General features: G+C 41.5%; 1 protein-coding gene across 1 annotated transcript in view; it reads left to right on the top strand.

The window, feature by feature from the left end:
• Nucleotides 1-21,120, top strand: part of PDCD11 (programmed cell death 11) — a 34,233-nt gene that overhangs the window by 11,949 nt on the left and 1,164 nt on the right. The window contains exons 11-34 of the mRNA XM_056849731.1: nt 410-556; nt 1,612-1,863; nt 2,440-2,583; nt 3,134-3,328; nt 4,266-4,436; nt 5,221-5,431; nt 5,937-6,089; nt 7,546-7,661; nt 8,257-8,771; nt 9,266-9,328; nt 9,966-10,068; nt 10,791-10,880; nt 11,862-11,964; nt 12,661-12,838; nt 13,111-13,167; nt 14,087-14,209; nt 14,737-14,859; nt 15,188-15,347; nt 15,505-15,615; nt 15,725-15,862; nt 16,600-16,850; nt 18,606-18,774; nt 19,620-19,773; nt 20,687-20,852. Of these exons, the coding sequence (XP_056705709.1) occupies nt 410-556; nt 1,612-1,863; nt 2,440-2,583; nt 3,134-3,328; nt 4,266-4,436; nt 5,221-5,431; nt 5,937-6,089; nt 7,546-7,661; nt 8,257-8,771; nt 9,266-9,328; nt 9,966-10,068; nt 10,791-10,880; nt 11,862-11,964; nt 12,661-12,838; nt 13,111-13,167; nt 14,087-14,209; nt 14,737-14,859; nt 15,188-15,347; nt 15,505-15,615; nt 15,725-15,862; nt 16,600-16,850; nt 18,606-18,774; nt 19,620-19,773; nt 20,687-20,852 (3,893 nt within the window). The remainder of the gene's footprint in view (nt 1-409; nt 557-1,611; nt 1,864-2,439; nt 2,584-3,133; nt 3,329-4,265; nt 4,437-5,220; nt 5,432-5,936; nt 6,090-7,545; nt 7,662-8,256; nt 8,772-9,265; nt 9,329-9,965; nt 10,069-10,790; nt 10,881-11,861; nt 11,965-12,660; nt 12,839-13,110; nt 13,168-14,086; nt 14,210-14,736; nt 14,860-15,187; nt 15,348-15,504; nt 15,616-15,724; nt 15,863-16,599; nt 16,851-18,605; nt 18,775-19,619; nt 19,774-20,686; nt 20,853-21,120) is intronic.

Genomic DNA, 21,120 nt, shown 5'->3' on the forward strand with positions numbered 1-21,120 from the left:
AGGAGGGGGTATGCCACCAGAGCTGTTTGAGGCAAGATAGACTCTGGGGCAGGAAGAGAAGTGTAGCCCACTGCTAAGGGCCCCTCTCATCTTGATTCTGAGGCTGAGGAGGCACAACCCAAAGAGGGGCTTGGCAGAGCCATCTTGGGCGAAGGTAGACCCGCCAACAGGTGAGGGGAAGCTTCTAGCAGGTGGGCATCCTGGACCCGCCAAAACAGGAGGATGCTCAAGGGGAGCCCCTGCACATTATGACAGCAGCAGCTGTATAGGCACTTGTATCGTTTCTTCTTAATTAACATGCTTTATATCTTTTTAAATCCCTATAATTTCAAACTTCAGTGTTGTACCAACTCATTTTTTCAGGACCACCACATTAAAAAAAATCCCCTTTCTCCATTTCCGATTTTAGGGCACCGTGTTTGCTCTGAAGGACTTTGGCATGCAAGTAAAAGTGACTGGTTACATCAAGGGGCTGGTGCCTCGCCTGCATCTATCGGATGTGGTTCTGAAGCAGCCAGAAAAGAAATACAGTGTGGGGAACACTGTCAAATCCCGGGTAAGAGCTTTCCTATAAGTGTCCATTTGAAACTTGGACTGTTCTAGGGTCTTTTCCACCAAGGCTTGTTCAGGGTGCTACGCAGTACAAGAATGTGTATTTATTCATTTTTATCCTACCCTTCTCCCTGTTGGGGACCCAAAGCCGCTTACATGGGTCTGCTCTCCTACATTTTATCCTCACAACAACCTTATGAGGTAGGCTAGGCTGTGATTGTGTGGCTGGCCTAAGATCACCCAGCAAGCTCCCATGGTAAAATGGGGATTTGAACTTGGGTCTCCCAGATCCTAGTCCAGTACTCTAACTGCTACACATCAGTGGTGGTGCTATGAGAGTTAGTGAGATTAGTTAATGAGAACGAATGGGGTGCTATGGCTAAAGTGTTGGATTGAATGTGCAAAATAGTTCAAGTCACATTGCAACCTTGATGTTGCCTTCTGCATGTCACTTTCTGCTTAAATATATTCTCAGAATACGTTAAAATGAGAGAGAATCCTACGTATGCTGCCCTGAATCCCTTGGAAGAGGAGTTAATGCAAGTGCAATAACCTCTGTTTAAAATAGCTCTTGAGTCCTTCTTACCTCCTGAATATTAAAATGAGCACCAGTCATGGAGGATGTTGTAGCTCGAATGCTGTAAAACGCTAGTGTTTTACTTCCAGTGTTTTTTGTGTTGGGTATGCAGTGGTTAAAGAGTCAGGAGATCCAGGTTTAAATTCCTACTCTGTCATGAAGCTCACTGAGTGATCTTGGGCCACTCACACACATTCAGCCTAGCCTACCTCACAGGATTGTTATGAGGATAAAGTGGAGGAGGGGAGAAGAGCGTATGGCACTGTCAGCTCTTTGGAAGAAAGGTAAGATACAAATGCACTAAATGTTTACATTATAAGGAGCTCAACAACAAAGCCATCTCTCACCTCCAGTTGCTTCCCCCCCCAGCTGTTTAGACTAATACAGTTCTTTAAATAAGGTTTGTTCTCTTCCTGGTTAGAAATCACAGGGTGTTGTTGTTTTTACTCCACACACATCAGTCTGGTTTCTTTCTCTTTCAGGTGCTGGCTTGCAATCCTGACACAAAGACGCTTATTCTGACACTTAAGAGAACTCTTGTCACTTCAAAACTCCCCATTCTTGCTAGCTATGAAGATGCAAAGCCAGGTCTAGTGACCCATGGATTCATTGTATGTGCTAGGGAGTTTGGCTGTATTGTGAAGTTCTACAATGACATAAAAGGCCTGGTCCCCAAGAATGAGCTTGGTGTGGCACCCATTACTGTTCCTCAGGAAGTTTTCTATGAAGGCCAGGTAAATAGTTGCTAAATGTCAAGAGCATCTCAAGATCCATGATAACATTTCTAAGAACTAGGCTGCTTTGAATGTTACCATTAATGTGCATGCCTTAATCTGTTTGAGAACCTTGATTTCCTTTGTTGTTGTTGCTGCTGCAGAATATGAATTCACTGGCCCATTGGTGTAGCTAGATAGGAAGGATGTAGGGGTTATGTTTGCATGTATGTATTCTTTAAATCATTAATTTGTATTAAACCTTCCAAACATTTCCTGTGAAGAAGTTATAACTCATACAACATAACATATGCAAAATAAAATTATCAGAAATGTGAATATAATGACCTAAAGCCAGAATAAATCAACAGAAAGTTATATCACTGTGTACAGTGAAGGGGAAAGTAGGTTGAGGGCATGAACCACATGGAAAGGAGAGAAAAGTCATGTGTAAAAGAGTAGAGTAAGTGAAAGCATAGCAACTCTGCATGTTTTACTCTACATCCAAATGTGAGCGTTGACCTGCCTGTAAGTCTGAATGTGTTAGTAACCTTGCAATATTGAGGTTGTTTTTGTATCTCCTTCCCCCCCAACCAGGTGGTCAAAGTGATTGTCCTAAAATGTGAGCCTGAGCAAGAGAGACTACTGCTGTCATTAAAGTTGACTGATAATGCTCTCGCTGTGGACACTACAGGGGAAGAGGTTTCAAAGAAGCGAGAAGTGACATATGAAACTGGACAGGTATTTGTTTTGAAAGGTTTCCCCTCCCTCTTCTGGGGATATGGACTTAATTTCATTTGGTAGGAAGCAGAGACTAGAAAAACAGTTTATGTGCACTTTCTTAGTAATTGGGATGTTTGTCATTTTATGTCTAGAATTTTACACTGCACAGTCTTTTCCTGAAGTGTGCTGTGTTTCTGTGTTTCCTTGTATGAAGCATTTCTCAGCCAATGAGTTCATCTTGGGTTTCAATGTTTTGCCTGATATGGATTGACACACTTTAGGACCAGCGATTGATCTCACATACTGTATTATTGATCTCCCATACAGTTTGATCTCACATACTGTATTACTTTACTGCAAACATAGAATAGTTCCTTTAATACAAATAATCCCTTTTAACCTTTGGATATTCCTCACATCAGAGCAATTTCTTCTAGGATCTAGACCTGAAGCTAAAGAAGCTAGAGATAATTGCATTTTTAAACCTACCCGCCTTTGAGGTAACATGGCAGAGTGACATTCTTCCAAATGTATCTAAAACCTCTCCCACCGTTTGTCTTTTGCTCAGGTTGCTGATGTGAAAATTCTAAAGAAGAAAGAAAATGGCCTAGAAGTTAAAATCTTGCCAAATGATGTTTCTGCCTATCTTCCCACAATGCACCTTTCCGACCATGTGACCAATTGTAAACTGTGGTGGCATTGGCTCAAAGGCGATGAAATCCTTCACAATGTTGTATGCCTTCATGACAAGGGAGGCCATATTGTATCCTTTTTAATCCCTGTCAAGTTTGATTCAGTTGTTTTCAGGATTTGGGCCCTGAAATTTGCACATATGTCTTTCCTGTCTCTATGCTTGTCATATCTTGTGACATTATGCTTGTCATATCAATCAATCAAGTTTTATTTTGATGCAATAGCAGCTCTGAATAAAAATCAAAAGTTAGGTTAAAATAATAAAAGTTGATGATTCTGGGAGGGATGATTTGAAGAAGAGGAAGAAAGATCTTCTATGGGGAAAGGTTTTCAATTAGCCGTTTACGAATCCCACTAGACCGGAGGCAGAATTTAGCTACTTGAATGTTTATCTCCCGAGAGAAGTCTGCTAAGAGAAGGGAAAATGCTTGTCATATCTTACAAGAGTCTGTGCAGATTGCATGTGCTATTAAATTGAATTACATGCAGTTTTCATCTAGGTTGACGTTGTGACTAGATTGTATGGTCTCAGATATTAACCCCTTTTTTCTGATTCCTGCTATTCTCTAGGCACTCCAAATCTTGATTTTTTTCATCAGCTGTTAACATTTGTACAGTTTGAGGAACTGAAGTTAAGTGCAGAAAATATTTCAAGGCCTTTCTAACTCCAACAATTTGAAGGAGAGAAATTATTGGGTGTGGGGGGAATAATAGAAATGAACAATGTCCTTAATCACTTTGGCTGTCAAACTTGACAGTTGCTAGACTTAGCGGATCTAACTCTGGGAGGGTATTGGATGAAGGTATTTGTGTGCTTACTTCATATGGCACAATATTTTTATGGCACAATATGGCCTAGGTGCCGTTTCACCATCAAATTTGTTTACATACCCTTTGTACCTACCTCTTTGTAAGCTTTGAAAATATGTCTAACTTGAGGGTCACCAAGTACAAAAAGCTCCTGGAATTGTTGCCTTCCCTGTTCTGTCCCTTGACACACTATTTAGACTCTGAGCAGGAAGCCAGCAATAATTTCAGCTATAGAGGGGGGAAATGTGGTGAAGAACTTCTCTGACATCCAGCCTGGATTGCTGCTGATGGGCTATGTGAGAAACATTATGCCATATGGTGTGTTTGTGGAGTTCCCATATGGTTTGACAGGGCTGGCACCCAAATCGGTAAGTCAGGTTGCACCATCCGTTCTAAACGTTGACTTGTTTTGCAAATATTGATGTAGATGTGAGTTGAAATGATCTGTAATGGTGCTGCACTGTCATCTCAGAATTGAAAACTCTTGTTCAAGGATGCTTTGTGGTGATTCTGGGACTTAAGCACAACTTTGTACATGGAAATTTTGGAAGTTTCAGATCTCTTTTGTAACAAAACTTGCAAAATTCTGCACTGAAAATGGTCAGGGCTTTCCATGCTCTGGTAAGCAACTATGAATACATTGCACCCAGAAGAGTTGAATTTTGCAATTTTTGTACATTTGTAAAAAAGGGGGGGGGGTTAGACTCTGAAGAATAGGAACAAGAACAGGCCTACTGGGTCAAACCAGTGGTCCATCTGGACCAGCATCCTGTTTCACACAGTAGCCAGCCTTTGACCTGGAGGCCCTTCAAACAGGGAATAGAGACCAGGGCCTCACCTGGTGTTGCCTCCTAGTATTAGTATTACTACCTCTGAATGTAGAGATTCCTTTCATTCCTGATGGCTAGTAGCCATTGATGGACCATTGATGGGATAATACTTCGCCTGTGGCTGGCTGGAAGTAAAGAGCTGCAGGAGGAGAGAGAAGATGTGAAGTGATGGCTAGTAGACCTCACCCTGACCTATCTTGGGATAACAGCTGGAATGCATCGCACTCTTCCTGGGGATCTTGAGGTTGATCAGTGCTGTTGGCCCTCAGTCGAAAGGGCTCTCTAAGGAACAGTATGTTGCTTTGTCTCCTAATCCTTATAGGCAATGAGTGATAAATTTGTGACGGCTACCAAGGATCACTTTGTGATTGGTCAGACTGTGGTTGCCAAGGTGACCAGCATTGATGAGGAGAAGCAGCGCTTCCTGTTGTCTCTGAAGGTGTCTGACTGCTCCTCTGAAGATTCTGTTTCCGAGAGTTTCTCCTTGCTGCTCCAGTACTTCAAGGAGCTGCAGGAGATTATGAGCAAAAGAGGTAAAAGGCTTGGCTGGGGTGGGGGTGGGGTGGCTAAAAAATATGACACGCAAGTTTCACATTAGAAGAAATCTAGTTTTAGGACACAAGTAGTGAGCATTTTCAGAATTCTTTCTGAAGTCAAGAGGTCTAGTTATGGATTCTATCTCTGGTCAAATTAGTATGACTTTTTTGGTCTTTTTAATTGCTCAGTGGGTTTTGTTTACTGTTTCACCGGTTGTGAAGATAAAGCTCTTTGGCAGTTCATTCCTCTGTGACTCATTTGTTATGGATTTAGAAACATCAAAAGAAGAGATACCTTACTGCCTCCCACCCTGTCCCCCTCAAAAGAATTTTCAGATTGACATTAAAAATCATAAGCTTACTGGAGCTTTAAATGCAAATGCCTTAACTATGGATCCCAGTAATGCTAAGGTCATTTAATTCTTTATTAGTCAGACTTCCTGTACTTATGATGAAAACTGTAACTGAGATGAGCGGTAAATCTGTCCTACCACATCTTCAGGTGATTCCAGTGTACCTCAGAAACTCTGTGAATTTAAGCCTGGGCAAAGGCTGCTGCTGGTGGTTCAAGAAGTCAAGGCAGATGGCTCAGCGCTGTTCAGCAACATACATACTTCAGGGTTGACTGTAGAGGCCACTCACAGACATCTTGGAGGTAGGGATATGTTCTGTGGTCTTTTTTCTTATCTTTGCTAACCTATGTCTTTTTGTCTAGAGGGAAATAGTTTCCTGATTCCAGAGGAGTAGCACTTTTAGTCTGTTTCCACAAAAAACAAGTTCTGTGGTACCTTAAGCGCTTAACAGGTTGGAGAGGCTATTGTGCATCTTCATGATGACATATGGGACTGTGAGGGGTTTGTGAGCCCCACCTCATTCTTGTGACTGTGTCTCCCAAGGAGAATGTACGACCTCAAAATGAATATTAAAATAATTTTAAAATTAAATCCAGTTATTGGATCTAATATTAAAATAATTTTAAAATTAAATCCAGTTATTGGATCTAATACAACATATAAGATAAATATCACTTACAATGTTGCTAAATACTTCTGAGAAGAGAAAAAAATTCCTCCATTTAAAATTTTTAATTCTCCCCTATATTTAAACAAAATAATAGTATATTTATTGATTTATTTTATTCTAAGAATGATACAAATAATATAATTTCCATTTTCTTGAAATTCTTTAGATGGTTTCCTGTTAACATAATTTGTAAGTTCTGCCATAGATGCATATTCAGCCATTTTGCTCTCCCAATCTGCTATAGTAGGGCTTTCTTCTACTTTCCATTTTATTGCCATTATAACTCTGGCCACTATTATCATATATCTGAACAGTTCTTCCAAAAAGTTTTGAATATTTTTTGGTATGCCCAGCAGCATACTTTTTGCTTTCATAAGAAATTTAGTCTTTACAATTTTCTGCATTTCAGCATGTATTTCTTTCCCATATTTTTTTTTTTTTACTGGTCCATTGCATATGGTAAAAAGTACCTTCAATCTTTGTACATTTCCAACATTTCCTCTTTATAATTCTTGTCCATCTTCTCATTGTCCTTTGGGGTGATGTACCACCTATAGGACATCTTGTACCAATTTTCTCTTAAAGATTGGCTCGCTGTAAATTTGATATCTTTAGCCCATAAGGATTCCCATTGTTTGAAAGATGTTTCTTCGTCAAAAGTTTTGCATCCATCTAATCATGCATGTCTTAACTTGCCAGCACTTTCCACCACCAAGGAGTCAGTAAAGCATTTTGAGCTAACGTGCTCCTGTTTTTTTTCTGTTTTATACTGTTTTTATTTCTGTTTCTATTGCAAAGCATTGCATCTTTCTAAGCACGGTCACCCTGGTTATTATTTGGATAGGAGATCACCAAGGAAGTCCAGGATTGCGACACAGAGGCAGGCAATGGCAAACCACCTCTGAACATCTCTTGTGTTGAAAACGCCACAGGGTTACCATAAGTCAGCTGTGATGGCAAAAAAATGTGCTACTGATGTTGCTGTTTGATGTGAACGAGCTCTCTTTCAGGGTCTTGATTGCTTTGTTTTTTGCCAAGACACTCAGTAACATGAGGTACTTATTTCATTTTCATGTTTACTTTTCAAGGCAAAAACATTGTTATGGGAGACCAAGCAACAGCTGTGATTCTCCATGTGGATTACCTGAAATCAAAGGTCTATGTTTCTCTTCGAGAAGAGCTTCTTTCCCCCAAACAAAAGACGGTATGGTTGTTGCCTTTCATAAACGATGCTGGCTGTTTGTTTTCCTGTTTGATGAAAGAAACATGGTAGAGAGCTATCTATGCACTGGGGGAGCTAGGAAACATGCTAGCATCCTTCAAATGTCCAAGAGTCATAGGGTGTAAGATAAATCGTTGTTCTCTTCCTGTGTCCTAGAAGGAAGGAAAAGCAGTAAGTGATTTTAAGTAGCACCATCTTCAATGCTGTTTGGCCACTGGGAAGAACAGTTTAAAATTTTTAATGGCTTTGGGGGTGGAAATCTTGTCAAAATTGGAAAAATCTCTACCCTTGATTATACTGGCACCCTAAACATTTGATGCTGGTGCCTAGAAACCATGCTATTTCTTTTTGCAGCCTTCAATAAGAATGGGGCTTAAAAGTGATAAAAGTAGGATCTTGGGAAACTGAAATAATTTTCCAGTCTTTTCTAGGAAATTTGTGGAAGCTTCATTACTAGATCTATTCAGATGGAATAGCACTTTAAATTTATGGCTTGTGTCTCAGGATCCCAGCAGTCTGTACCAGAATCTCGTTGTCTGCGATTGTCTGAAAGTCATTATGTGTCTCTGTTTTCCAGTTAACAGCAGACTCTCAGCATCCAGCAGTGGTGCAGCATGTGGCTTCAGAGTATGTGGTTGCTTCCTTGGTAGAAACTGGCCACTTGATTGCCATCCCGTTGGCCTCCCACTTCAACGATACATTCCGGTTTGATTCTGAAAAAATGAAGGTGGGGCAGTCACTCATGGTGGTTCTGAAGACCACAGAGGCAGGCAATCATGGGTTCTTGCTTGCTGTGCAAAGTCCCAAAAAAAGGAAAAACGTAATTGGGTTACAGAAGGGGTCCAAGACGCTAGAGGAGACATCAGCCGTGGTGAAACACTCTCTGTCCTTGGGAGAGATGGTCACAGGAACTGTGAAGTCTGTGAAGCCCACCTTTGTCCTTGTGGCCCTTGATGATAAGCTAATAGGCAACATTCATGCATCCCAGATCTTGGATGATGTTCCTGTAGGCACCTTTCCCACATCAAAGCTAAAGGTTGGACAGAAGGTGACTGCTCGTGTCATTGGGGGTCGAGATGTTAAAACTCACAGGTATAATAAACTTTTCTTCTCATGTTTGTTTTCTCATAGCTGATTTTTCTTTTTTTCTTTTTAAAAAATATTTTTATTATATTTTTTCAAAATTAGTTACTATGCCTGTGTAAAGCTTTTCATCTTTGTCTCATACACAGAAGCATTGTAATGCCTTTGTGCCTCTTTGTATAACTTGCCTTCCTAGTTTAGATCACGAGTCTGATTTTGTTGTAACCTGAATACCTGCTCCTTTCCTTACAGAGCAGAGGGGGACAAACTTAGAAACATGTTTATATAAATTGCAAGAGTAAAGTTCTCTGTCATCTTTTCTCAGGAAACTGAATTAATATTTCTGAGGCAACCTACCAAGGAAACTTGTTGGCTTGGTTTAAAAATAATTCAGTGTCTGAATTTTGCTTTGTGCTGTTGCAGTGAAAGATGGTAAAGTGCTGACTTCATTTTTTGTTGGCAAAAGCAAGGATTGAGGGCTAACTTGATTCTTAATGTTCCAGGTATTTGCCCATCTCCCATCCATACTTTACCCAGACCATCCCAGAGCTCAGTGTCCGACCAAGGTAAGGAGAATTGGGCAGATAAGATGAAGGAGAGTTTTTAAATGTTTTGGTCTGGATTGGGGTGAAGTTTTGTAACAAAGGCCTCAGTTCTCACGGTTGATCTGATTGCCAAGTATATGGTTTTATTTCTGTGTCTAGAACATCAGATTATCTGAGGAGAATGTATTAGAAAAATTAATTAAGATCCAAGCATAAAATACAGATTTTTTTTTAACAGAGGCTAAGATAGTGATATGTAGTGAATAGAGGAAGCAGAAGCATTGTGATCAGGAAAAGCATATATCCAGCTACCCGAAACATTTCTATTGCCCCAAACATTTCTAGTTTCAATATTTTGCAAATTCAAAGGTTGCTGGCACATACTGTTAACTTTAATCTGTGTGAACATCTGTAAGAATCCCATTATATAATTAAGAATTAAGTAGGACTGCAATATGCATCCTGGTATGTATTAGTGTATTATAGTCCTTGCTTTTGATTGCAGTGTGATAACATATTTGGGAATCCTATAGTGAGTAGAGAGAAGGCATTTTGCTTAAAGAGAACAGAAAAATTGAAAAAGGAATCCCCACGTTTCCAATTATATTTGTAATGCTTAACGTACAGGCCTAACTGCTTCACCTCCTGTTATAATCAGGGAGCTGAAAGGAGAAAGCAGCACAGCCCTGTGCCCTGAAGACATAGAAGAGGTTTTAAAACCTTTCAAGCCTGGACAGATGGTGACATGCTTTGTTAAGAAGGTAAGGCCTGGAATTTCTCAGAACTCAACGTTTTGTTTGGTTCGTTCGTTTTTGAACTTAGGCGAGTTGACATTTTACAGCACATTCCTGAGCTTTAAGGGTGAAAGCCCTTAGGAGGCCAGGAAGGCACTGCACCGGTGTTAGGGGCCCCCGTGCTGGCGTTCAGGCTACTTATGTCGGCATTAGTGGCCCCAATGCCGGCGGGGAGGCCACGGCAACTCCACCCCAGGATGCCAATTCGGCCTTCCGCCTGCGTCCCACCGGTGTAAAGGCCCATGCCGGCATTCTGGGGGGTGTCCCAGCATCCTGGGAGGTGTTCCCAGAGCGGGCCAGGGGGGAGGAGCTGCCGTTAGCCAGCCTCCTCTGCCCTTTCGCCCCAGGTACACTGGCGGCGAGAAGAGCGAGGCTGCGTCTGTTAAGTCTGTTGCTGCAAAGTTAAATGGAAGGCCCAGTGCCACCTAAAAGATTAACAAAATTTAAGTCCCTATTCAAGCCTGGTGAATAGAGAGAGTGTTCAATTTCTTGATGAATTTGAATTCAGCACGTTCATGTTGGATTCTTTCTCTGAAGTCCTTTTGTAAGAGAACACTAACCTTCAGATCTGCAACAGTATGTCCTGGAAGACTAAAGTGTTCCCATTGGGGGAAACACTGAATGATCATATTACACTGTGCCTTTTCCCAATGGAATAATGACATGCGGGGTTTTGCTTCGATTGCCAGTACAACACCACAAAGAAATGGCTGGAGGTGGAGGTTACTTCTAATGTTCGAGGGAGAGTTCAACAGCTGCTCCTTTCCCCTAACACCAAGGTAAGAAGTCACTGATGTATCATGGGAGTGGGCTTTTGGATACATGAGGCTGCAAGCATTAACCCAGAAGTCTTTCCCACAGTAGTAGACATGTATGTCATTATAACGTTAGGGATACATTTGTCTAGTTATGTCAACTTTTCTGAGAATTCTGTAGTTATGTAAAAGCATATCTTATCAGCCAGTAGCATTCCTTGTGATGAGTGGTTGCCATGTTTCATGGCATAAAAGGTACCAAAGTTGACACATAAAGCTTCTGTTGGATCACATTCTGATTGCAGGTGGGTGGAAGACTTTCAGTCTTCTCACTAAGTACTTGCCACTGAAGGCTGGGCTTTGGCTGTGATTCATTTGAAACGGTTTTATGGAGAGCTCCAGCACATGAAGCTGCCATATTCTGACCATTGACCCATTTATTGTCTGCTCTGGCAGTGGATCTTCAGGGTCCCAGGTGGAGGTCTTTCACATCACCTGCTACCTGATCCTTTAACTTGAGATTGAACCTGGGACGTTCTACATGCAAAGCTTGCACTACCATCAAACTATAGCTGGTCAACAGCTGCCTAAAACACACCACTACTATCGATACAGGAGCCCCGTGGCGCAGAGTGGTAAAGCTGCAGTACTGCAGTCAAAAGCTGTGCTCACGACCTGAGTTCAATCCCGACGGAAGTCGGTTTCAGGTAGCCGGCTCAAGGTTGACTCAGCCTTCCATCCTTCCGAGGTCGGTAAAATGAGGACCCAGCTTGCTGGGGGTAAAGGGAAGATGACTGGGGAAGGCACTGGCAAACCACCCCGTAAGCAAAGTCTGCCTAGTAAATGTCGGGATGTGATGTCACCCCATGGGTCAGGAATGACCCGGTGCTTGAACAGGGGACCTTTACCTTTTTACTATCAATACAGCGCTTGTTCTAATTCAGATGTAACCAGCAGTAGAATGAGACTTTTAAAAACTGTAATAAGACCTTTCTCTCTCCTCAGGTATTAAAACATGCAGAAAAATACTTCAAAAATGGACAGGCTTTGGTTGCAACAGTGGTAGGCTCTGACATCACTGAGACCAAGCTCTGTCTGTCACTGACAGGTATGATTTAAAAACATCAAACAAATTATCTGTGATATGAATTCTTCGCCTGGTCATTAGAATGGTACTTCAACATGCATGCTACTACCCCAGTGCAGAGTGTTCTTGTGCATGACCAGGTCCAATTGCACATGGAGCTCCCTGGCCCAAAAGGACTTCCCATTCACTGCAGTGTCAGACACAGCTCGATATGCATATGTGGGGAAGCCCATATTAGATAGGAACTCCATATGCACATGAGTGTTCAAGCAGAGCTCTGGATCTCTGTTATAAGTTAAGTGAATCAGGAAATATTCTACCTCTTTATAGCCCCTGATCGTGGTACTTTGGGTACGGTTTGTTTTACACAATGAGTGGGTCAAGCCTGAGATGAAAATAGATGAATAAGTAGTGACTTCACATTTTTGTTGTCATGGTCATGTGGAACTTATGATCAGTGCATCTGTCATTATTTGTGTTCCAGACAAGAAGAGTCTAACTATTGGAAATTTTATATAATCCATCCCTCTGCAACAGTGCAGTAGGGTTCCCTGTGTTATATTTTTGAATGGAGTCAACAGTCTTAGTATGTGAGAGTCAAACTAGGAGACTCTTGAGCTTAGGGTTCAACACATTTAACAGCCTTGGCTGGCTCAAATGTATGAAGAGTTTGGTATATAATGTCTGAGAGCCTGCATCTCTTCATTCTCTGAGCAGGAGTTCATTCTCTGGAGGAAGGAACCATCACCCTAGGCTACGTCAAAAAGGTGATCCCGCATGTCGGCCTGACTATCGCACTTCCCTTTGGAAAGACTGGCAAAGCCAGCCTTTTCCACTTGAGTGATTCATTTGTTGAACAGCCAGTAGAAGGTTTCAGCACGGGTCAACTTGTCAAGTAAGAGCTTTCTGCAAAATCACTATCATGATCTCTCAAATATTCGATACACACAGAGAAGTTTATGCTGCTTTTCAGTTTGCAGAATATTTCATTGTGAACGCTCTGTAACAATGAAATGGTTTAAGCTTGTTCAGAAGATAATGTCCTTGTATGTGTGCAGATCCTTTGTATTTGGTTGTCTGTATTGTAAAATGGACATATAAATCGCTTTTATCTCCTCCTTCTCTCACTGGATAAAATGTCCATGTTGTTCTGTTTGGTACGTACAGATGCTGTGTCCTTTCCAATAATGATAATAAAACGGAAGTGTCGCTCCGGCAATCCAGGTAAGGAATTCAGTTGCATGCTAAATATAGACTAGTAGAAGGGAAGTAATTTTTTTTTTAATTGGCATCCTTTTTTTACAAATTGTTGTGATGGGGAAGTGCCAACACTGGCTTGGGAAATTCCTGGAGATTTGAAGGTGGAGCCCAAGAAGGGCAGAGTTTGGGGAGGAGAGAGAGTTCAGCAGGGATGTGATGCCACTGAGTTCACCCTCTAAAGCTATCCTTTTCTCCAGGGGAAATTTTCTCCGGAAATTTGCTTAATTTGCATGCATTTTTTTAAAGTTGTAAAATTTGAGGTCCTTTGGTGCTCTTACTTTTTTCTTTTCTATTCCAGTTTTTAGGTTTAGGACAGACATAGACAAAGAAATCCCGCTTAGATTTCCTCTGCTTCCTTCATTGTTTTCATGTGTATAAGCTTTTCTCCACAGCCAGAAAAGCCAAATGTTATTTTTTATTGCTTTATTTAAGTTTAAGCGGAAATAGCATTCCATTAGTTGCCCTGACCTGGATGGCCCAGGCTAGCCTGATCTTGTCAAATCTCAGAAGCTAAGCAGGGTCAGCCCTGGTTAGTATTTGGATGGGAGACCACCAAGGAATACCAGGGTTGCTGTGCAGAGGAAGGCACTGGCAAACCACCCCTGTTAGTCTCTTGCCATGAAAACCCCAAAAGGGGTCTCCATAAGTCGCCTGCAACTTGACGGCACTTTACACACACACACACACACAAACACAAACACACACACACACAGAGTTGAGATGGATTCTGCATTAGAAAATTGATTTTCTGTTAGGGTACAATTGCAGTCATGGGGATTTTTGGCTGCTGTGGCCAGTTGTGTTGCTTGATGTTTTCCAGAAGTTTGGATTTACTTTGCCTAGCCAGCAGGAGGGCATTTCATTCTATCCCTTTCTTTTGTAGGGTTAATCCCAAGAGCCATGGTAAAGTGGAAGATACTGAAATCACGAGCCTTGATAATGTTCAGAAAGGTCAACTTGTCAGAGGCTATGTCACCTCAGTGACACCATCTGGTATCTTCTTTGGGTGAGCATGCTGCCCATAAAAAGGAATTTTCTGTTTAGAAAAATGTGCATAGTAGCTGGGCATATTCTGTATGCACAATAAATTGTGAAATGTTTGGATGTTCCAATTCCGGGCTAGATCCAGTGTCCGAAATACTTTGCTCTGTTCTTCTCAGGCTCCCTGTAGTTCTTATACCTGGGGGAAAAAAGACATTGGGAGCAAGTATGATCTTTGTTTCTGGAGTTTTCCTGCTCTGTCCTTCAGCCCATCAAGAGTGCAGGGCCATTCTGGGTTGACTAGAGCTATAGTCCAAGCTTCTTCCAGGACTATCCATGCACCGCTATCCTGTGCCAGCTCCACCACGTTACTTCATACAGTGGCTGAAACGCAAACTGCAGGACCCTTGCTGTTCCCTTTTTGCTTTCATGGACTGACTACTGTTTTCTGGAAAGCCAGGGTCCAGGTTCCAGTTTGGGGTGGGGGGTGGGGCAGTGATGTAGCTTTTGAAGTGAGACTGTAACAACAGACCTGTCTTTTTTAAAAAACAGATTGTCTGATTCTGTTGTGGGTCGAATCCCATTGCAATACATCACCCATCTCCTTGTGCCGGATCAGTCCGTATGTGCAAAATTTATACATGTAGGACAGTTACTTGCTGCCAAAGTTCTCAGGTAAGTGTCCTGTTTAATACATTGCCGAATTTGGGATGGGAAAACTTTGATACAGAGCAGATAAATCGGTCATTTGTGGAAGGACTTGGAAAATCTAATTTGAATATCTTTTCAGCTTTGGTCAAATATTTGGGTTTGCCCTTTGCTTGCCATTTATAAAATGGTAATTATAATAACCTCTCTTTCAAAGTTGGTGTGAGGCTGAAGAAAATATGGAATATAAAGCACTTTGCATAAAAAAAGCACTATGTAGATTTCATAGTTACAGCAATTCTCTTTTTCTGCCATTCTTCCCCCTCCCTCTTTCATTTTCCTAACACTTTTACAGTATAAACAAAGAAGAGAACCATGTGGAGCTCTCAGTCCTTCCTAAAGACACCGGGAAACCAAGTATTATCCCAGAGTCCCTGGGTTTGCCACACAGTGAAACAGACACAAACTTTAAGAAGCTGAAGAAGCGCAAAAGAGGAAGTTCTGAATGTGAACAGGTATCTGCCTTGGTAGGAGATTTAGACCCACTGGTGGGGGTGATGGCAGGCAGGTCTGGCATATAATTTTATCACATTGCATGCATTTGCTTTTTAACATATACAAAAAAGTGTTAAAGTGTTTTTTTAACTGTAAAATTTTCTGTCCTAATGATAGGAAGTAAAGCAAAGAAAAAAGAGAGTTTGTTGCACTGAAGAGGATGATAGCGGTATTGAGGTCTATTGTCGGGAGGAAGAGGAGGAGGACAAAAAGGAGAGGAGCTCTAAGGTGAAGGATTATGGAAGAGGAAGAACATCTGGACCTCTTTAGAGCATTTTTAATGGTGGTCTTTGCTGCATACTTTTAAGACAAAATCTTTTGGTTTTTCTCCCATCAGGGAAGAGAGCTTCTAAGGCTGAAGGTTTCAACCAACTTTACGTGGGAGGAAGGTTTAAGTGTGCTGGATTCAACCATGTTGAGAGAGAGAGACCAGAGCTCTTCTAGCGAGGAGGATGAAGAAGACATTCAGTCAACGGTGAAGTATCTCAGTACAATCTGCTTCAGCTTTGCTTTACATGCAGCCAGGAGTCCTATTTGCTGATGTTTAACTTAGTATGTTTCAGGCTTACCATGCTGGCCTGAAAAGTATATAGATCATGTGTTGCTTCTGAAATTAAGAGATTTTGGTACAGTTGGGACAATAGGAAAAGGCATGGCACTATTAGAGTCTTTCTCTTTAGCTTCAGATCATGTTGGGAATTGTTTTATGCAAACATTCTCTCTTGTTTCGGAGGCTTGCCTCTGTAAATTTTTACTTTTTTTGAGCTGTGTTGCTTAGAAGAAACGATGACAGACATGCAGTTCTGTATGCAGCTACCTCAAAGCTTCCTTTCAGTAACCATCCTCCACACATTTGGGGAGATGTTGGAAGCATTCAGGAGGGAGCTGCATCAGTTTAGTTAAGTGGACCACAAACGAGGGCAGTCTGGGTGATGCAGGGTAAGACATAGATGTGTGTATTGCTGACCTTGGGGGGCAGGAGGGTTTGGGGACGTAGGCTGCCATGTCATAGTGTTCAGAGTGCCCCAGTTAAGGATCCACTCTGTCTACTGTTCCAGATTCTGTCTCTTCTACAGGAAGTTCAAAAGCTTTTTAAGTGTCCATTGCTTAGAACAGTTTGAGTGACCAAGTGATTAGACACACACTTCCCTTACGTCGAGTCTTGTATCGTCGCTGCTATTCCAATCCTCTCTGGCCTTGTTTCCTTTGAAGACAAAGAAACAAACAAGGAAGAACAAAGAGCTGGAGAAGCAAAGGGCAGAAAAGGAACTCTCCAAACTAGAAGCTGCTCTGATGGACCCGGCTCGGCAGCCCCAGTCTGCGGATGACTTTGACCGCTTGGTCCTTGGCAACCCTGACAGCTCCATCCTCTGGATGCAGTATATGGCATTCCATCTCCAGGCAACAGAGATAGAGAAGGCCAGAGTTGTAGCCGAAAGGGCACTCAAGACAATTTCCTTCAGGTGATTCGCCTTTCTTTTTTGCTTGTAGCCATTCTCACCTATATAAGGTCTAGTTTGACTATCTTGTGGGAAGGGATCACCTGCTGGATTAAATGGGTAACGTTGTTTATCTCTCTTCCCCCCTCACCCTTTCGCTTTCTATACAACTGCAATCCAGTGTAGTGAGCCAAAGCATTGAGATTCTGTACAGTCACTTGTTGGTCTTCCTGCTACTTTAAGTGTAGTGGGCAGTACCTTTTTTTACCACTTCAACCACTTTTCCCTATTATTCTGCTTCAGTTTTTTTTTTTGTTTTAGTTATTGTAAAGATGTATTTTATTTATGGTATTGGTCTGATGTTGTGATTCGGATTATGTTGATTTTATTACACGCCACTTTAGGCATTTTTTAAATTGTGATTTTGTTATAAGAACTGCCAGCATGAAACTGCTATAAAAATGCAAAGGCTCAAACCAAATTCCATATCTCTCCAGATATTCTCTCATTTCTTAATACCACACAGATTTTTAAGAATTCGTCAGTTTACCTGGGGATGCTGCAGCTGTCACCCCCCAAGAGTTGTATAATTAATGAAGCCATAGAGATCAGAACCCCCAGAGTGCACTGTGTTTCCTATTGCATTGTGGGATGTATAGTTTTGAGCTTCACTCAAGAGTGTCAGTTCGAATTGGTTCTTCAGTAGTTGTATTCCCCCCTCCCAAACTGCTAATGGAATTAAGCAACGGAAAAGAAATTTCTCTGGCTTATATTAACTGAAGTGGTGTTCTTTTTATGAGTTACACTAATTTTAATGTTTCTCACTAATTTTATTGTCCTGTCATTGATTCTGTTGTGACTTTATTGATTTTTAGAGCTGGTCTTATAAGCTCCTTGTGCAGTTATTTTAAATTGTAAAGAGGTTGGGTGTAAATCTTTTAAACAAAAAGGACCGCATGTGTGAGTTCATGAAGCACTGCAGCAGCCCTCTTTCAGCACAAGGGAGCTGAGCAGAGTAAAGGGAATGAAAAGAGATGACTTTTCAGTGATTTTAATTGCATTCATCCTGATTGCACAGATTAAGTCAACTTGAGTAGCTGATATATAACTGGTGTTTTTGGGTAGGCATGTCATACTCCCTTGATAGCTCCAAGTGGGCCAGGTGCAAAATTCTGCATCAAATATTTGTTCCTAAGAATAGATTCTCAGTGTGCTACAGTCCCAATAATCTTTCGCCCAAAATCCATTGTGTGAGAGAGGATGCTAATGTTATGTGCCCAGTTTCTGGTCTGGAAAAAACTGATTTGGTAGCTTTCATTCAGTCCAGAGTAGCTACTGAGAACAATCACTGTGAAGTCCACGGTTCAGTGGCAGAGCATTTACTTATATACAGAAGGTCCCAAGTCCAGTCCCTGGCATCACCAGCTAAAAGGATTGGACAGTAAATGATATGGAAAACCTCCATCTGAAACCTTGGAGACCTGCTGAGAGTTGGAGTTGACAGTACTGACTTTGATAGACCAGTGGTCTGACTCAGTCTATGTCATTGGAAACTAGGGAGTTAGGGCTGTATATACCTGCTTAACCCATCACATATGTGCCAAAGAGAAGGCTAGGAAAGGCAGCAGCAGTAGGCAGTTCAGAACTCTTGACATATTTTCATTGGCACTTGAGATTACTAGTTGCCTTTTCTGGGTAGTAGTAGGGAACTGATGATTAGGAGCTGTTATTTCTGTAAAGAAATATAAGCTTTGGTCAATATATGCCTTTGTTTCCAAGGGAAGAGCAAGAGAAGCTGAATGTGTGGGTAGCCCTGCTGAACCTGGAGAACATGTATGGCACAGAGGAAGCACTGATGAAAGTCTTTGAAAGAGCCATTCAGTACAATGAGCCTCTGAAAGTTTTCCAGCAGCTGGCAGACATCTATGCTGATTCTGACAAATATAAGGTGAGGCCCAGTAACAACAATGTTTTAAAGTGGAGGGTCGCTGCTGCTCATCCTGTATAGCTGGAAAATAACCTATTGACTGAGTCCCCCTAAGCTGATCCACCTGGATTCTGGGGTTCCTTCCGTCCTGTTGAATCTGCATTCTCTGTGTGTCTTCAGTTTGGGACAGGTAGCAAGCTTATTCTTTACATGGTTTTGTCCATACAGTGCCTAGGTGTTGCCTTATGCTGGGTGTTTGGCTCTAGTTATTACTATTTATCACAACATGTGCTGTCAGAAGATATAAGATCAACATGCTTACTGTCTTGGTTACTAGATTTATAATTTCTTTTTTATATAAACATACAAAAATCATTTCTTTACCAGATCCAGGATAGATATTGGCTTTTCAAGGCAAGCAAGCTTGGGGGAAGGGTTGAAGAGCATAGAACTTTAAGTCTGGGTACTGGTGGAAATGGAAGTCATTTGCTAATTATGTCTGTCCCTTCCATCGCTGTCTGCCTGAATCTCTTAAGGCCCTGTATCTTTATGCTTGTCAGCCTGTAACCACAAGAGTAGCCAACAATAATTTTTGAAGTGGGCAGAAGACAGGATGGGGAATTCAAGAATAGAGCCAGTAAGTTCTCAAAAGCTAAATTTAGAATATGCAGAACTCACTAGGAAGTACTAAGAGTTGGAAGACTGGTGACTTGGATTTTAGTCCTAATTGTGCCTTGAATAGCATTTTTAAATTCAGTGGCTCAGTTTTCTGATGTTCATAAATAAGTAGTGACAGCTCCCTGTTTTTAGATATGTGTGGATTTTACATGTTAAGAATGATCCATTCTTTTTTCTGTTCCTATCAGCAAGCTGACGATCTGTACAACACAATGCTGAAGCGCTTTCGCCAGGAAAAGTCTGTGTGGGTGAAATATTCCACTTTTCTGTTGAAAAGAGGCCTGGTAGAGGCAGCTCACAGGCTCCTCCCACGTTCACTCAAGTGTCTGCCAGACAAAGAACGTAAGAGTCTCTTGGTTTACTCATGGCTGGTGGCTTATTGTGGCTTCCCCTCTAGCATTTACACTTCCGCAAGATCCAAAGGTATCCGATACTCATTCTGACCTGCCTGTTAAGACTCCATGACCCTCCAAACAGGGATAGAAAAATGGTGTCCAGATCATGGCCTTGAACCCCCCCCCCATTTAATGTCCAGAGTGGTGTAGAGTTCTGAGGGACTCAAAGGCTTCCATGCTGTTTTGTGTTGCTTTGGTTGGTCTTAATAGAAAGGATATTGGTGGATTTTGGTTTTGGATTTTGATTTGGACCAAGTGGCTACCAGGAACTTCACATTTCTTATTGATTTTTTTGGACAGCGCTTGCTAATAGTTACTAATGATACCTAGGTGTTCTAAAAAACTCAGCCATAATTATCATTGGTAATTTCCCCTTTAAACATAGGCGTTTAATTGTGTTTTAAGTTCAGATGTTGGGGGAGTTTCTGATAAGGAATTTAGCAAAATATTGTGCTCTGCGTATGCTGTAGATAATCCATAGTTTACCAGAGTATTAAGAAATCTTAGCAGGGCTTTCATAGCACATATTAATTCTGCATCGATCTTAGTTACTTGTTGTAATTTCCTTGTTATATCACTCTGCCTCCTTTGCTTAATGTGTATATTCTTGCTTTATGTGCCACCGAACTAAAAAAGCTGCATATACTGCATTAGTGGGAAAAATCAGCCACAATTACTAACACACATTTTATTAAACAGAAGTGGGAGGGGGGAACTACTCTTGAGAAATTACTCAGAACCCTAACTTCCCTGTTTAGTGGCCTTTTGCCAAGGTAATGGCAGTGCCCTCAAAATCTGACCAGAGGCAATGACAGCTACTGGAAAGTATACTCTAAAAATGCATGTTTTCTATGTTTCAGATGTGGATGTGATTTCAAAGCTGGCACAGCTTGAGTTCCGGATTGGGGATCCGGAACACGGCAAGGCCATTTTTGAGAACACCCTGAGCACATACCCGAAACGCACAGACATCTGGTCAATTTATATAGACATGTTGATAAAACATGGCTGCCAAAAGGAAGTACGGTGAGTACTAACATGGCTTAGAAGGCCAAGACTCCTGAACCTTCCAGGAAAGGATACAGTTATGACCCAGGGACTGCCTAATGGCCATGAATTAAAGATAAATTAAATCAGACTGGAAGGTCTATTATTATTTTTTTAATGCAGGGAGGAGCAGTATTACAACACTGAGAGGGGCTCAGAGTGAGGGACTGGATTAATGGAAAGCATTAAGAACCTGCATTAGGCCTACTACTTGCAGTGGGAAACCATTCTGGGATTTTTAAATCTT

Source organism: Euleptes europaea, chromosome 5, assembly GCF_029931775.1.
Source record: "Euleptes europaea isolate rEulEur1 chromosome 5, rEulEur1.hap1, whole genome shotgun sequence".
Taxonomy (NCBI): Eukaryota; Metazoa; Chordata; class Lepidosauria; order Squamata; family Sphaerodactylidae; genus Euleptes; species Euleptes europaea.